The sequence below is a fragment of the Vespa mandarinia genome, chromosome 15 (assembly GCF_050613455.1).
Source record: "Vespa mandarinia isolate Hongniang chromosome 15, ASM5061345v1, whole genome shotgun sequence".
Classification (NCBI taxonomy): domain Eukaryota; kingdom Metazoa; phylum Arthropoda; class Insecta; order Hymenoptera; family Vespidae; genus Vespa; species Vespa mandarinia.
In genome coordinates, this window is record NC_140824.1 from 4,069,412 (window position 1) to 4,087,500 (window position 18,089).

The 18,089-nt window shown below is 29.0% G+C and overlaps 1 protein-coding gene across 3 annotated transcripts in view; it reads left to right on the forward strand.

The window, feature by feature from the left end:
* Window positions 1–2,526: 2,526 nt before the first annotated feature.
* Window positions 2,527–18,089, forward strand: part of igl (IQ calmodulin-binding domain containing protein igloo) — a 57,312-nt gene continuing 41,749 nt past the window's right edge. Inside the window, exon 1 of one of the 3 annotated variants that reach the window (XM_085661573.1) lies at window positions 2,527–2,680. In XM_085661573.1, the coding sequence (XP_085517699.1) occupies window positions 2,608–2,680 (73 nt within the window). In that variant the 5' untranslated portion in view covers window positions 2,527–2,607. Of the gene's footprint in view, window positions 2,681–16,847; window positions 16,884–18,089 lie in introns of those variants that run through there. The other 2 variants (XM_035873137.2, XM_085661574.1) reach the window with 2 other exon arrangements.

The window sequence follows — 18,089 nt, forward strand, 5'->3', positions numbered from 1 at the left end:
GGATTATATATACGTATATATATATATATATATATATATTGGATTGATAAGTAAATAATGTTAGAAATTTTCAATAGTTTATATTCTAAATTAAATAATACTATTATAAATATTTTTATTTGATAATAATAATTGAATAATAATAATAATTGAATAATATTTTTTATTGAAAATGTTTAGTAATTTATATTTAAATAAATAACACAGTATTATATTTTATATATAAAAAAAAACAATGGTATTTTATATCGAAATAAATAATATTATTTCGTATACAATATTTTGTTTATTAAAAATTCCGACATTACTTATTGACCAATACAATATATATATATATATATTGTATGTTTGATTACATATTATTTTAATTTACATAAATATGACGGTAATAAAGGTTATAACTTATTTTAAATAACGTTGTTATAATAATTTCTATTATAGGCATCATAATAATTATCGTTATACATAATTAACACAGGATTATTAATAATTCCATTCATTTCCATTAATTGTAATTTGTGGACTTCATGATTGGATGCATTTAATATAATGAATCGAAATGATAAGGGTCAGAACGCACTATCGATTAATAAATTTGTTGATATTACACAGCTCCTTTTCAGATAAGTAATCATTGTAAATTCTAAATACACAAAGTTCTTTGTTTCTCCTTTGCTATCATTCGTTCTTATTTTTTATAACAATAGATTTCAGGTTATAAAGTAAAAAAAAAAGAAAGAAAAAATAAAATAAGAGAATTAAAACGATTACGAAACATGTGTTTCGAAGGATCAACGTCTTTCTAATACGCAAAATATTATTGAAACATAAAATTTAAAATAAATTAACGAATTATAAACAATATATACGATGTATCAAAGATTTAAATTTTATTAACAACAATTAAAACCATTTATAATTAATCTTCATCTTATCATATCCATTATATTTCTCTATCGCTTTACAATCATGTCGCTCATTTGTTCTATATAAAAATATATGTAGGAAAGTTTTAGAAATGATTATAAAAGATCGAAGTAGAAAAAGTGAAAAGAAAAAAAAAAAAGAAGGATAAAAAAGAAAAGAATCTGAAGAAAACTTTACAGTGATAAAGATGGCGCCACTATTAACGGATATGGGGGAAAAAGCACGATGTATATAGAAATGTGTGTGTGCGCGCGTGTGTGTACGTGCGTGTAATAAAAAAGAAAGAGATAGAAAATGACAGAGTAAGAACGAGTATAAGTTAGAGGAAGAGAGAGAGAGAGAGAGAGAGAAGAGAGAGAGAGAGAGAGATGAGCGCAAACCCGTTGGCGCATATCACGTAGGAGGTTATAACTTTTGAGTAAGCCTGTAGGACGAATCGGAGCTTTTAGTGGTGGTGGTAGTAGTAATAATAGTAGTAGTGTAGTAGAGTATTCGTGCAACGAAGGGCAGGGTCGTCGGCAGAGAACGTCGTCAGTACGCCCCGTGTTGTCGACGTGAGTCCTTCGTGCTTTCGGGGGTTGCTCGTGAAAATTCTATTCTCTCTCTCTCTCTTACATATACACAGAAAGACAGACATACGCACACACGTATATTATATATATATATATATATATATCTTCAGCTACTCGTGCTGGGTCTCGTGCCGGTGGAATCAACGTACCTTCCCCTCTTCGAGTATGTTGGAGCCGATCCTGTCTCTCCTATTCTTCCTATAGCTTGACCGTATAGCCCTTGAGTAAGATAAAAGAAAAAAACAAAAAAAAAGAGGTGCGATAAAGAGATAAGCAATGTGTTAGGGTCGAAGGAGGAAAAAAGAAGACAGGTTCTGAAGTGTCCTCGAAGCGAATAAAAAAAAAAAAAAAAAAAAGAAAGAAAGAAGAGAAAACAAAAGAAAAAAATAAAATAAAGTAACAAGAAAGAGAAGGATACGTGAAGAGGAGAGTAAGTAATAAGGGATGATAAGTAAGCACACGCCGCGTCGTGGCCATTGACCTTCGAGGACGAACGAAAGGAGTGGAATAAAAAAGAAAAACAATATCGTGACGAAAGATTATTGAGTATTGTTCGACAAGGAGAAAGGAGAAGAAAGGGGGGGAAAGGAGGTACGTTCGTTCGCATCACATCGTCGCATCACATCGTCACATTAGTCGTCGTTATCGTCATTCGTTCTCGTCGTCGTCGTCTTCCTGACTGAATACACTACACAGTTTCGCGATTCGGTCCGATCAACTTTTTTTTTTAGGTTATCTCACAACGTAGATTTATATTTATCGGATATATAATAAAATTTTTAGGTAATTTTAATAAAACATATTATTATTATTATTTTATATATATTATTATTATATCATGGATGTTAACTGGTGAGCCGATTTGACGAGTATAGTCAAGGGATAAAGGGGGAGAGTACAGTCGTGAAACGGGGAGTGTCGCCGGTAGTCGGTCGAAAGAGAGGAGGAGGAAAAGAAGGAGGAGGTGGTGGAGATAGTGGTGGAGGAGGTGGTGGTTGGTGGTGGACGAAAAGGAAAAGAATAATTCGAAGGGTGAAAAAAAGGAGGAGAAGAGAAGGAGAGAGAGAGAGAGATAGAGAGAGATAAAAGAAAGAAGAAAAAGAAGAAAATGGGCTGCAACACGAGCAAGGAAAGCGTCCAGCCAGCTGCTGAGGAAGCGAAGGAGGATGTCAAGAATGGAGGTGAGTTACTTCGTCTTTCTTTTTTTCTATTTCTTTTATTTTCTCTCTTTCTCCGCCCCTCACTCTCTTTCTCTCTCTCTCTCTCTCTCTTTCTCTTTCTGTTTCTTTCTTTCTCTTCTTGATTTCATTATTTTTATATCTTTTCATCGCGAACATGCAATTTCTTCGTTGAGAGAGGTTAAGTCTGGCTTGCGTCTAGATTACTACCCCCACCATCTTACCGTTCCGTCTGCTCCAACTTTTCTTTTTTTTCTTTTGACTTTTACAGCTCGTCTTATTTATTATTTATTATTGAGATGTTATTTGATAAAGGAGAGAGAGGGGGGAGAGAGAGAGAGAGAGAGAGAGAGAAAGAGAAAGAGAAAAAGAGAAAGAAGAGAAGGAGAACTTGTATAAATCACAAGGACGAATCGTTTCGTTTTATCGTTTTTGCTAAGTGTTCTTAGAAATGGCGACTATGATAGATCGTAATCGAAACTATTGATCGTTCGTTTTAACCTGTTTATTGAAGGAGAAGAAGAAGAATAATATGATTAATATATACACGATAATATTCGTACGAGGTTAATCGATATAATTCTTTGAAGAAGAGAATGACCGAAATTTTTTTGCTTATTCATTTTGTTAACTTAGCTTTTCGTATGTATATCTGATAATATATATATATATTGAGTTGATCAATAAGCAATCTTGAAATTTGTTGCAAAAAATATCGAATATATAGTGTTGTATATTTAGATGGAAAATTCTAATATTTATTGGTCAATCCAATATATATTTGATATATAGACTTCTAAATGTATGTATGTTTGCGTTCATTCATATATGCATTAATGTAAGGAGAAAAGTATTGGTGAAAGAATAGTAATAAGGTACGGTAAGTAATATATAAGTCAATCTTAAAGAAAAATATCTCGGAAAGAATAAGAAGTAAAGGAATAATAAAAGTCGAAAAAGTCCGAAGGTCGTTGAAGAAAGAAGGAAAGGTATGGGAATATATAGGGTGTCTGAAGTCGGCGTGTCTCGTTCAAACGGGCCTTAGCTCTGTCATGTATGACAGAATGTCGATATAATAAACGACGGCACGGTTCACAGTTCGTGGCATGCTCGTCAAGCTTCGTGATCAACAGGATGCGTTAATTTAGCTTTGTAATTTTAGACAGAGACCTACACTTACGTATTATAAATTAAACACCCCGATGGACGTCTAATTGAAAGGTATTATTTTTCAACGATACTAATTATTAACTTAATGAGTATGTAGATATTATGTTTTATGTATATATTTTATATATATATATATGTATTATATCATGCAATTTAAAGGATGGGTTAATCATTTTTGAATCTTTCAGAAATTATGCGAGTTAAATTCTAATTTTGTTAAGTAATTTCTTATTTTATAATATCCAAATCTTATTGCATAAAAAATGATCCAATGGTCTTTGGCTATTTTAAAAATTACGAGAGTTAGTTTCAAGTTTTACTTCGAGCAAATTTTTATTTAATTATATAATAAATATTTCAGAGTAATATCGTAATTATTCGATCGTTCCATATATTATAAATATGGGATTTTATTTGACGAATTTAAATTATCATTTGAGCTGTATTATATAGGATGATCCAATAATTATTAACGATTTAATTAATTTCAGAGAAACTGTTAGAACTGTTTAAATTTTCTAAAACAAACTTTGGTATATGATAAATAAATTTTTTTTTTATGAATAAGATGCTACAATAATATTACAATATTTTAGAAACTATGAAAGTTTAATCCAAGTTTTATTAAGCGAACTTTTTATCTAACATATTTAAATTTATGTTCATAATTATTGAACTACGTTGTATATTGCAAATGTGTGATAAAGTATCTATTAAATCATATATATATATATATATATATATATATACACATATACATACTTAGAATATCATGGAAACTCATTATATATAAAAAAACTTTCAGAGAAATATATGAAAGAAAAAAAATGACGATAAAAATCTTGAAATTCATTCTTGAGATATTATTATCGAGATATCTTCAAAACCTTTTTGGTATAAATACAATGTTTTAATTATCATGCTAATACGAAATTTCTTCTTTGAAATTTTCTTTATTTGTTTTTTAAAATTTTACCGATCGTAACAAAACTTTAATGTTTTTACGATCCACGGGTGAATTACGACGTAACGCAATCTTAATGCGATCATCTCGTGAGATAAATAGTACGGGTGAGCTCTTCTACACGCTCGTATAGGACTGTTTTTTTCTTTTTTTTTCTTTTCGAGAGAGAAAACGTTTTGATGATTCATCCCACCACCCCACCGTAGGAACTCTTCCTTCTCGATCTATCGATCACATCTCAATACGTATTCATTTATCTATCCGAAGAAAATCATGTAAAAAAAGTATTTTGTATGCCATATTTCACGTCAGACACCATATATAGATATATAGCAGAGTTTCAAAATTTCCATCAACGATGTATCCAAAAACATAAAGTTTATTTGCAAAGGGGATTGCATATAGTGATGACCATATATATATATATATATATAGATATATAGATACACACATACACATACATGTATATAGATGCATCTCGAAAATGTATTGACATGAGAGTAATTGCGTTTGCGATTTTGATGCACGTGCACTGATTTCAATTACTTATTGATGTTGAAATTGGACGAACGATAACACAAAAATGTTATAAACGAAAATAGCTCGATCGGATTTGTTAATATTCCTCTGTCGAATATTGGATTCGATAAAGAAAGAAGACAAAAAAAAAACAAGCTCCATTACTTTGAAACATTTCAAATAAATTCGAATAATTGATTAAAAAAATGAATATGCTTTATGAAAATCAATGTCCCTAGATGATTTTAAAAATGAATCACTTTTTTTTTCTAGAGTTTTTAAACTAACTTTTCCTTTTTTTTTTTTTTTTTTTTTTTACAGATTGTAAAACTACAAGAGCTTAGACAGTTTTTTTTTTTTTTTTCTTTTTTTTTTTTTTTTTTCTCATTCGTTCATCCTTCTTAATATTATTCGATTTAACGTGTAATTTATGTATAAGTCATTGATAAGAGTGTGTAATATTGAAAAGACATTCATGCATTCTTACAGACAAAAAGTTCGCGTGACCATCCAACGTATTCTGACTAAAATAGGTTAATGACCCAATCTTACACTTACTTGGCTATATAACACGTGGTTTGTCAAGAATGAACAAGGTGATTGTGGAGACATTTACTCGTTTTAGACATCGTTCTAAGTTATTATAGGCGAATCGACGAAATCCTGTTCGTCGAACTCGTAAACTTTAGCGGATCCTGCTGACGTTCAAGATTCTATTGGATGTATCCAGTATGTTCATAGTATATACATACATACATAGTAAATACATAAATGGTATATATATATATACATATATACGTACATACGTACATATATAGAAACGTAGAACGTTTTGTGCTAGAACGACTTTTATCCAGATATTTCCTCGTTGAAATTGTTATCCTAGTATGGATACCTACATATCGGCATATCGATTTATCGACGTAATCGTACTACACTTCGAGATTGAAAACCGATAGAGACACTTTATTCGATATGCCGTATAGAATAAGGAATTTTTTCTTCGAAAATCAAATTCCCTTCCCCTGGATGTTTATATGCAAAGAACAGTAATCCTAACGTAGGCGTATACAAAAATTATACATTGGACGTCTTATTGTTTTATTTATTTATTTTTTTTTTTTCTTTTTTTTTTCATTCGTAAGAAAATTGCATTTTCCAAGTAAATTGTATAAATCGAATTGTACCATTTATTCAAGGAAAAACGTTGCAATTTTATCTCAATTTAAATAAAAACTTTCCTTAATAAAATTTATATGAATAGAACATATATATATATATATATATATCGAATGTTACACAGATTCAAGTACATAGATTGAATAAAATAACGTATAAAAAAAAAAAAAAAGAAAAAAATGTATATTTAATGTATATATGAATAGATTAAATCAGATAATATGCGATTACATGAGATAGGACAAGAGGACAAGTATCTCATTTCATTTTATTTCTCTTATAAGAACCACATATAAATTATTAATCGTCTCTTTTATTCCTTTTGAAAAGTACTCACGTATCTTTGAATAAGTAATAATTTCTCATAAGTGCAAGGCTAAGAGTACCAGAGTGATAGTTAAGCTAATGAAAAGTTCTGTCTTCCGTGCTGATTTCCTCCTTTTAGAATTGACTTTTTTTTTATTCTTCTCACTCAAACTTACCCTATCTTGTTTTAAACCTTGAAGTTTTCTAACGAAGGACGATTATCATGAAACAGTTTGGTACGATCTATAGATCGTAATTACAATGTAGAAAAATTAAAATATATATATATATATCATATCGAGGATTATATTATTGCGATTTGAAATAAAAACTTTTCTTTTTACAACAATTAGAAATATTTGAGAAATATTTCTAATAAAATTGAACGATACAAATAAAATTGATAATACGAAAAATGTATATGCAGCGAAAGAATTATTTAAAAAATTTCTGATCCGAATATACATTGAAATACGACGTAAAAAAAAAGAAAAAAAAACAGACTGTCATAAAACGATTAGAAAAATGTTCTAATTCGAAGGAAAGCTCTTGGTACGTTCGAATAATCCATTGTTCGGTAGTAACATTCATCAGGAAGAAAAACCATAGGACAATGTTTATTCGATAAATCTCATTATCCGTAAATCTTTCGTTCACGTAGACATTTTACACACACGAACGGACATTCAAGGAGAGTTTTCTTTCGATTACTTTGGAAGGGAACTAGCGCATTGACAAAAACATACGTATGTACGTTATCGTCAGTGAGTAAATTCCCGAACGAGCTCTTTTTACGGTTATTTACGTTCTACTATTTGCGCTTCAATATTACCTACTCATTTATTTACTCATCTTTTTCGTTTTCTTCCTTTTCCATTATTTTTAATAAACCACATGTCGATAATCCATCGACATATTAGGTTTATCGAAAAATTGTCTTCATTTTCCTTAGAATTACTTTTGCAATTAATGGAGAAAAATATTTTTTTCTTTTTTTAATTATTTTTAAATTGAAACAATATTTTTCTTTCTTTTTTTTTTTTTACATATAAAAAATTTTATTAATAATAGTTTGATTAAAAGAAGTTGATTAATAATATTTTATTATTATTATTATTATTATTATTATTATTATTATTATTATTATTATTATTATTATTATTATTATTATTATTTTCATATAATTTATATTTTAATTTCATACGAAGCAATCATTCGTTAATAATCGTATAAAATTCGATACTTTTCAAGGATTAGAAATTAGAGGATTTAAATGATCAATGTACGTCATAATTTAAAAATAACTATTTCTTATTTTATGAGGTGTAAATATAAATGTGATCGATAAGAAGACGATTTGTTAACGAGATCTCGACGACAAATGGATGAAATGGTCTTGGCAAAAGACCGATAATACTGAATTTAAATTAGCGAGAGGATATCGAGGTTCGAGAGCTGCCAAATCGGTACGTGCGAGATTTGTTTCGGTAACAAGAACGAATCGATCGGTCTCCCACGTCCTGAGCAATTTTCTCTGAGTTAGGAAAAAGCCATATCAATTTATCTTTCCTAGACATCGTTGACCAATAACATTAGGTTTACGATATTACCTAACTCAAACATATTTGATCTGACATACAGCATTACTTTATTTTTATATAACATCATTTTATTTATTATTTAAAATTATTTCCATCGTAATATTTACCATCATATTTTATTTATACATTTATTTATTTATTTTGAATGTTTTAATTAAAATGATACCGCATGTATCTTACCGTAATTTTTGTTTTTTTTTTTTCGATTGAAAAATCAAAAATATGAGCACAATGTTTGATCTTCATTCAAAATTCATATTCATGATAATACGAAACGACGTTTACGTTCAGTACGATGTTAATAAACAATTTTCTGTGATCGATTATATGACCTTTATGAAAATTTTATGACGAAATTGTCCTTTCGAAAGCCGTATTAAAATTTGTATTCTTTGATCATAGGATCAATTTTAGAAGGATAACACCATATCGACTTATATATATATATATATATATATATATATGTGTATATATGTATATATATATAATAAATGTGCATAACATCGTTTGGCACGCATACAATCATATGTATTTCGCGTTTAGATTGCGTGCATTCATGACCTCCTTCGCGACGTCGATGAAATACGTCGGTAAGTGTATGAATCCGGTAATAACGTGCTGGCATGCCGCTTTTTACGGAGTCCTCGTCAAAAATAACCGGAAGTCTGTCTAAAGGAAACTCGTTACGAGAAGCCATTTTTATCGGTTAAAGTAGAAAATAATAAGGCAACCTCAAAAGCTTAACCTTTTCAATTAGATTTAAACGAAACAAATTTTCTTAATAATTTGTTCGTTGTTCTGTACATAAATATGCAGATAAGCGAAATAAATGTTTCATCAAAAGATGAAAATGTTTCATCAAATAATTGATATCATTCTTTCAAAGAAGAAATTCGAAAAATTTTCGAGATCGTTTTATAGATTTTTTTTTTTTTTTTAAAGAAACATAATCTCATTTCTTTTAATACGTTCTATACATTTTTCTCTTTTAAATCTTTCTGATCCCTGTGTAATTCGTTTTTTGAAATTTCTCTAATACGATAAGTACGTTCAATCATAAAAAAAAAAAAAAAAAAAAAAAGAAAGAAAAAAAAAAAGAAATAAATAAAAAGAATGAAATTTCATCGAGAAGATATTCATTTGATTCGTATAAAAAAAATTGCATCAAACTTTTCTTTCAAGAGAAGAAAGTATAAAAAAGAAAGTATAAAAAGAAAGTCATTTGCGGTAAGTGTTCGAGCATAGAAAAAAAGAAAAAAGAAAAAGAAAAAGAAAAGAAAAAGAGAAAAGAAAAAGTGAAAATTACGAAAATAAGTGACGCATACCATGGTTTATAGAAATGTTTGAGTTTGACGTGTTGCACCAGGTTCGAAATTGCTAAGGATAAGTACCGTCAGGTGGTTGCAACTGTTGCAAATGTGCACCTCTCTCTCTCTCTCTCTCTCTCTCTCTCTCTCTCTCTCTCTCTCTCTCTTTCTCTCTCTCTCTCTTTCTCTCTCTCTCTCTCTCTCTCTCTTCTTTCTTCCTTTCTATTCATCATCTATTCTTCTTTGCTGGATCGATAGAATGAATCGCTCAAAGCGTCTGCGTTTGAAATTCTATCAATTCTATTTTATAATATAGTCGAATATTTTTATTCTTTTCGTAAAGAAATGACTTTTCTTGTCGTCGATCGAGTAATCCTCGCTTGTTTCTCCTTAATTGTATTTTAATGAGAAAATCGATTAGAAATATCATTGAAATTTACCTTTTTTTATCATATTATATAGTAATCTTTTTATACATTACGTTCCAGTGCGCAGAGTGGCTTGGAAATATCATATAAATTGTTTTTTTTATCATTTTAAATATATGTTTTATTTCAAATTGTATTTCAATGTGTGTCTGTCTATCTGTCTGTATGTGTGTGTGTGTGTGTGTGTGTGCTTGCGTATTATGAACATGTTAGAAACTTTTTAAACATTATATAACCTTTTTTTTTTTTTATTTTATTTTATTTCAAATACATTCGAAACAACTTATCACATAATTCCGACACTTTCATGTTTGATAAAGTTAGCAAATATTAGATGAAGTTTCGTTCACTCGATTGGATTCTAATCGGTTTACTTAATAGCCTTTTCCAACAAAATTGAGAGAACACGGCAAACTTATTAGTGCAGTAAGAGAGAAAGAGAGAGAGAGAGAGAGAGAGAGAGAGAGAGAGAGAGAGAGAGAGAGAGAGACAGAGACGATGATTATATCACAGGATAGAATGAAAAGTTATCCTAGTAGTCCTAGCTTCTAGTCCGTAAGTTGACTCTACTTAAGTTTCACATTCACACGAAGAACTCGTTATCTACTTGTTTCTATTGCAAATAATATATTCAGCTTGATATGTATATTTCGTGGGAACATTAATGTATTAGACCTATTATAATATATAGATATCTTCTTTAGGAATTAATTATATTCCAAAATGTAATGCGAGTCATATGATAACGTCAAATGAAGTTATATATACATATATATATATATATATATATATATATATATATATATAGGTATCCATTATATATATTAGGTTATATATATATAGTATCCATTATATATATATAGTATCCATTATATATATATAGGTATCCATATATATATATATATATATATATATATATATATATATATAGGTATCCATTTTCCTTTTTTATCAAAAATTTATATATTTATTATATATTATTTGAAAAGAAAAGAAAGAATTGTGTATACCATTTTTATCATTATTTCAGAAATCTATCTAATCAATAATCTCATCGTAGATCATCATTTTCAAAGAATCCATATCTTCCCATAATCTATTGACTGAAAGAATATCTTCTGAATTCCTATATCTATCAATTTAATTAACCTTTTTCTCTCGAATTAGTTTGGATTAATCATCGTTCGAATAGAGACATACGAAGAGACAGTTTTACGCGATATATCTTATGATAGATCAAAAAGATCGAACGATCGATCAACGGACTTGATCTGACAATAAGTAAAGTGAAGGGTCAGGGGTTAAAGGACGTTCACCCTGAACCACTGGAGATTCAGAAGTGTTACCGGCTAGTGCCGCCAGTTGGTAGATCAATAAACGAATGCCTAGCGAGCAGACGGTCTAAAGTCGAATGCCATTTAAATTGTTTTAATTGTTTATTAGTTTTATCTACTCGTTTTATATATTAGATATTTTATTTTATTTTATTTCTTTTTTTTATTTTTATATGTTTTATCAAAGAGCCAAGAGATTCGAATAAACAAAGAAATTATTCTTCTTTACTTGGAACAGCATAAGCTTATCTATAAATCCATTTAATCAACGATAAAGATCAAATTAATGTCAAATTATTTGATAATAAATTTTCATTTTCATAGCCTTCCGGACGATTGAACATTTACACGTTTACACGTACATAACTGAACTCTACGGTAATACGAATGTTTTGAATGCAAACCAAGTCGGCATCTCATGATTATATACTTGAGAATATTGCTGTGTGTGCTTTTTAAATTTATCGCATTTCTTCGGTATCATTTCACATAGAATTAATTCCATAAATGTTGAGATTAATTCTGATTTTATGTGATTAATGAGAATTTAATTGTTTAATGAATTGAGAAATGGATAAATGATTTATAAATAACTTTTAATTATTCTAAAAAAATTATATTGTCAATTGTATTTTTCTTTCTATGTGTCTGTATGTGTTTGCGGATTTTGTTTTATTTATATTTGAAATTGAATGACTTTTTTTAAACTTTACAAAGCGTTATGAATTTTTTATTAGATGTAAAGAAATTCATAAGATATATGAAGGATTGAATAGAAATAATTTTTGGTTCTTAATAAAGTTAAAAATACAAAAGAAAAATTTTTGATTTAGAAAATGTTGTTTGATGTAAAAAATATTCAAACATTTTTATGACTTTCTTTGGATGTAGTTATATATGCATACAATATATATATATATATATATATATATATATATATATATATATATATATACACCTAAATTCAATTGGTGAAGGACATTCGATCGGTATAGGATTTTTATGAGACAAACAAAAGCTCGAGGGAAACCTTGGATCGAGGAAAGACGACTTTAGACCACTCCTATGTTTGAACAAACGGAGGTGTGGCATATTGGAACGTAGCAATGTATATTAGAAAAAGGGAAAAGAAGTGTATTGTTCGGGGAATATAAATCCTTCAGGAGTTTCGATCTCTCTTATTCGAATTTATCGAGAGAAAACTAGTAGATCGATAATCTAATCGCATGTCTCATGAGAGGGTTCTCGTTTTGATCTGTCTAATTGTGTAGAGTCTTGTTTACATTCGTATTCCTATTTTGTGCAGTTAATTGGCAGACTATTCGAAACAGTCGATATTTTTATTGTTCTTATGTAATTCGTTAAATATCCTTTTTATTGATCAAACTACGACAACTGTAGTAGTATATTCCTGTTAGTAACGTAATAATAGAAAGTAGAAAACAAATTTGACATAATATACACATATACCAAAAGACAGACACTTAGTGATAGAGACATTGATGCATTGACAGGTGCATCGTTTGATTGTGTTCGTATTCAAAATATATTTTCATTTTCATATATAAACGACATCTCATTTTTCATATATAAATAATCATTTTTTAAATGGCAAAAGAGATATAATTCATATGATTTTATCTTTGTTTTTTACTTTTTTAAAGATATTTAATGAGGAAGTATATACATATGTGTGAGATAAGTTTTTTAGGTTATCTTTAATAGAAATTTAATATTATCAAAAAAGAATATTCAAGGATCTATGATATGATTTATTATTTATAGGTATATATATATATAATAGTTTTATATTTTTCGCACAGGCAAATAAAAAGATAAGAACTTAATACCGACCTACGGTAAAATAGAACACGATAGTATCGAACGAAGTAACAGGTAAAAATGGTAAAAAGTTCGTTTTCTACCTTATCGGCCGTTGTTAAGAAACTTTGATAAAAGTGAACAGTTATGTATTTTTGGTAGATGGTAGCATACATTCAGGCGTACTCGGACTTATGAAGCATCGACCGAGTTTTCGTCAATATTGACACAACTAGATTGCAATTTCTTTTTTTTTTTTTCTTTTTTTTTTTTTTTTACTTTCACAGTCTGTATACAGAATCTTTTTCATCTTAATTAGTCGTTCTTGCTGCCTTCCTTTACTTTTATCCGGCGAAACAAAATCTCGTTTGGTTCATCTTAGTTTCGTTTACTTTTGAAAATTTTCTGCAAACGCGTTGAGGTATGAAATCGAAGTTAAACTTTCAATTAAAATTGAACGAATGTCAGAAGTAGTCAAAAAATATTTATCTAACTTTGTCGATCTCGTTTGAATTTCTTGTTAGAACTAGCACGCGATACATCACACTTTTCGATTCAAATTCATTTGCCATAAATTTCTCCCGCCCAACTTCCTCTCCCAAACCGATTTTAGTTCCACTACTTCTGAAGCCCCTCTCAGTTTTCCTAAAATGGTTCCCAGAGGTAACGTTCGAGCGATCGTTCTTACACCACGTATACTAACAATTTGCCACAACTTTCCTACGCGAATACTGCACTTAGCGAGAGTATCAAGTATAAGTAAATTGGAGCGTAATTATCGTGCTGACTTCAACCTCTTCCTTTGAACCTTCTTCTTCTTCTTCTTCTTCTTCTTCTTCTTCTTCTTCTTCTTCTTCTTCTTCTTCTTCTTCTTCTTCTTCTTCTTCTTCTTCTTCTTCTTCTTCTTCTTCTTCTTCTTCTTCTTCTTCTTCTTCTTCTTCTTCTTCTTCTTCTTCTTCTTCTTCTTCTTCTTCTTCTTCTTCTTCTTCTTCTTCTTCTTCTTCTTCTTCTTCTTCTTCGTCTTCTTCTTCTTCTTTTGATAAAAAGAAATTTTGAAAGATAAAGAATATAATTTTCATGAAATCCAACAAACAACTTAACGATTACATGATTTAATTTCAATTGAAACAAATAAAAAATAAAGAAAAAAGGAAAAGAAAGAAAAAAAAAAAAAGAAAATTAAATGATCCTCCAATTTGAAGAACAATAAAAGTACGGAGAAAAATGTGGTAATTCTTTTTTTTTTTGTTTTTTTTTTTTTTTTTTTTTTTTTTTAATCTCTTTCTTTGTTCTTATTTCTTTGATACAAATAATTATAAAAGGAATAGCTCGTCAAAATTCATAGCAACTCTTTCGCAAGAGGTACGAAGCAATATCTTAGCAAAGTGAAACGTATTACTCGGTAGATACTCGAAGTATATATGAAACCTCTCCTTTTCTTGACAGAGAGTGAAAAACAGAGAGAAAGAGAGAAAGGGGAAGGAAGAGAGAGACAGAAGCATTCATAGAACGTATGCAGAAGGCACACACGCCGTCTCCTTCTTTAAACTCCCAAATTCAGTGAGAAATTTCAGGAACTCGAGAGCCAGAAATTCCATGCCTCCATCGTCTATGTAATGTAATGTCGAATAGAAGGGGTTTGAACTCGACCGCAGCATCGCCGATAACATTTCGCTTAACAACCATCGAGTAGATATACACACCAATCGTAAAGCTTACGTACGTAGGTATAGGTATACTGAAATAAAACACATAGACATATATGTAACTTCAAGCACATTTATTCAACTTTTCTGACTCGTCAAATAAGGCATAACCCTTATCTCTTTGCTTATACTTCAATGATTTTAATAACAGTTATAGTTATTTCCTTTGGCTCATTATTTTTTTTTTAATCAAATTAATTACGTTTATCTATTTGTTCATTGATAATTTTATATAAATGAAAATTTATTCTACATATTTTATTTGCATTGTCCTGTTTAATTTTCACGTCGAATAGAAATTTTATTAATATCGATTAAATAAATCATCTAATTGTTCCGAAACATTATATATATATATATATATATATATATATATATATAATTTTAACGAAATGTTACGCAGTTATGTATATCCTTTAAAATGTAAATATTTAAATAATTTAAGTTAAGCCAATGGTTATATTTCGTATACATTAGTTTAACAAATGATTTTATTATTAATTTATATGAATATTTTCACTTTTCGTGAAAATAAAAGATCCCATCGGAGATATAAAATTTGTATTCTATAAAAACGTCTAGTAACTTGCATTGTACGATGGTATCGAGTCACCGTTAAAAGCTGATCGACACTATCTGTAATAGCCATAGTATGTCTATAGTGTGTGTAATATAGACAACGTTTTTTTTTCCCTCTTCCCCGATCTATCGTCCCCCTCCTACCCATTAAAAAGCATAACGATAGTTATCTCTTCCATGCGAGAATTAATAAAATTTTCAAGGAGAACTATACGATATTGCATGAAAAACGTCAGTATAATAGTTACGTAGAAATCAGCAATCATCTTCGAAGGTCGAAGCATCGTTCGTTATCGTTTCATTGCATTATGCAAGCTCCATGGATACGCGATTGTTAAAATCACATTGATCGTTCTATCTCAGAATCGATATTATAGATATCACTCGACGATTTCTCAATTTTTATTATAAATATCGACGTGTATTCTCATTTCTTGTTCTTTTTTTTTTATTTAATTTTGTTTTTTTCTCTTTTTTTTCTTCTTTTTTTTCTTTTTTTTTTTTTTTTTTTATTCAAAATTTAATATTCTACTCTGGATAATGACACGATATTGACACATATTGACACATCGTGCGTTGGCTTTCCTTTCTATTTATTTATTTATTTTTTTTTTATTTTTATTTTTCGAAATACATAATTTGATCGACAAGTTGACCTCTAATGTAATCATTTCGAAACAAATTATCCAATTTTTACTATGTACTATATATATATATATATATATATATATACATACATGCATATACATAGTAGGGTCAAAGAAATCTGATTGATGAATTATCAAGATAATATCCTGTGCGGTGCTTATTTTGTATAGAAAAGAGGGTGGAGAGGGAGGGGTAAAGAAAAAAAAGAAGAAAAGATGAAAAAAAAAGAAAGAGAGAGGTCGTAACGTTCCAAGGTAATCTGAGCTTCTTTTTACATTTTTCTTTTTTCTACTTTTTTGTTTTTGTTTTTTGTTTTCTCCTTCTTCCTCCTTGTCTTTCCTATCTTTTTTCTCTTATTATTGTTAACGTTTCCCCGAGGTCGACTCGACAAAATGAGAGGGTGAAAGCTCTGTGTGCAGAGCGTATTCCGATAGATGTGTGTGTGTGTGTGTGTGTGTGTATGTATGTATGTGTATGATTGTGTCAGAGAAAATGAGAGAGGTGGAGGGAAAGAGAGGAAATGATAGAAGCTGCGTGGTGGTACTCGCGCGCAGGGTTGTAAGCCAGCTCGCTTATAAAAGGGGAGAGGGGGTACCTACGATTCGTCAGTCTCATATCGGATCAGGTGCGGTTAAGGTGTACAGGTGACATATCGCTTTGGACTCCGTCTATCTATCTATCTGTCTCTTTCTCTTTCTCTTTCTCTCTTTCTCTTTCGCTCTTGCTCTCTTTCTCTCTCTCACACACATCATCTTACGTTTAAATCACGTCAGGTGAGCTTCGATTATCATTAAAATTTTTATATACATAATTATCTCTTTATCTAACATTTTTTTATTGTCTTTCGTTTGAAAAATATAATACCTACTATCTCGTTGAGTCACGAATGATGTTTAAATCTAAAGGTCGAAGTTGAAGTTGATAACGTGCTCTTTAATATACGATATTTTTATTAAGGCTCGCACGATATCAATTTTATTTATTTATTTATTTATTCATTTATTTATTTATTTATGTATTTGTTTATTTATTAATTTTTTTTTTTTTTTTTTTTTTTTTTTTTTTAAGTATTTTTATATATTTCTTGATGTATATACGATATGATATCACACTTTTTTTTTGTAGTTTATAAATGTAGTAGGATATAAATTTGTTTGTCGTGATTTTCTTAATTGATAATATCGTTTTTAATTGTAGAGTTAGATAATGTATTTTAGGACCACGTTAGAATCGAAGTTAGAATGACATCAATATATGTATATATACATATTTTATATATATTATATATACATATATATATATATGTATATATATATATATATACATATAAATACGAGGTTACGAGTATTGTTCGAAACTTATACAATTCGAAAGTCCTTGGGAGTAAACTTCACTGTTCAAGCAAAGGAACTTTCGTTGAAACGATCGATATATTTCTATTTCTATTTTTTTTCTTTTTCTTTTTTTTTTTTTTTTTTTTTAAGATTAGTGTATTAAAAAAAGGTGGAGATAATAACAGTCGTAAAAATCGATCTGAGGTTCTCGTATCAATATAAAGTTTCTGTGGTATATATATTTAATCATAAATCCATATACAAGATGATCCATTCTGTGAGTGTATATATATATATATATATGTTCCATAAGCTATACATACATATATGCATATATAAATACATGAATACATAGATTGGGATTTTCTATAAGTTTATGTTGTAAAAAAATATTCTATTATAAATTTATATTGTATAATTTTAAAATATATATATATATATATATATATATATATAAAATATTTAAAATTCGCGAAAATAATTATTTCGTATTGAAATAATTATATGCATTAAATA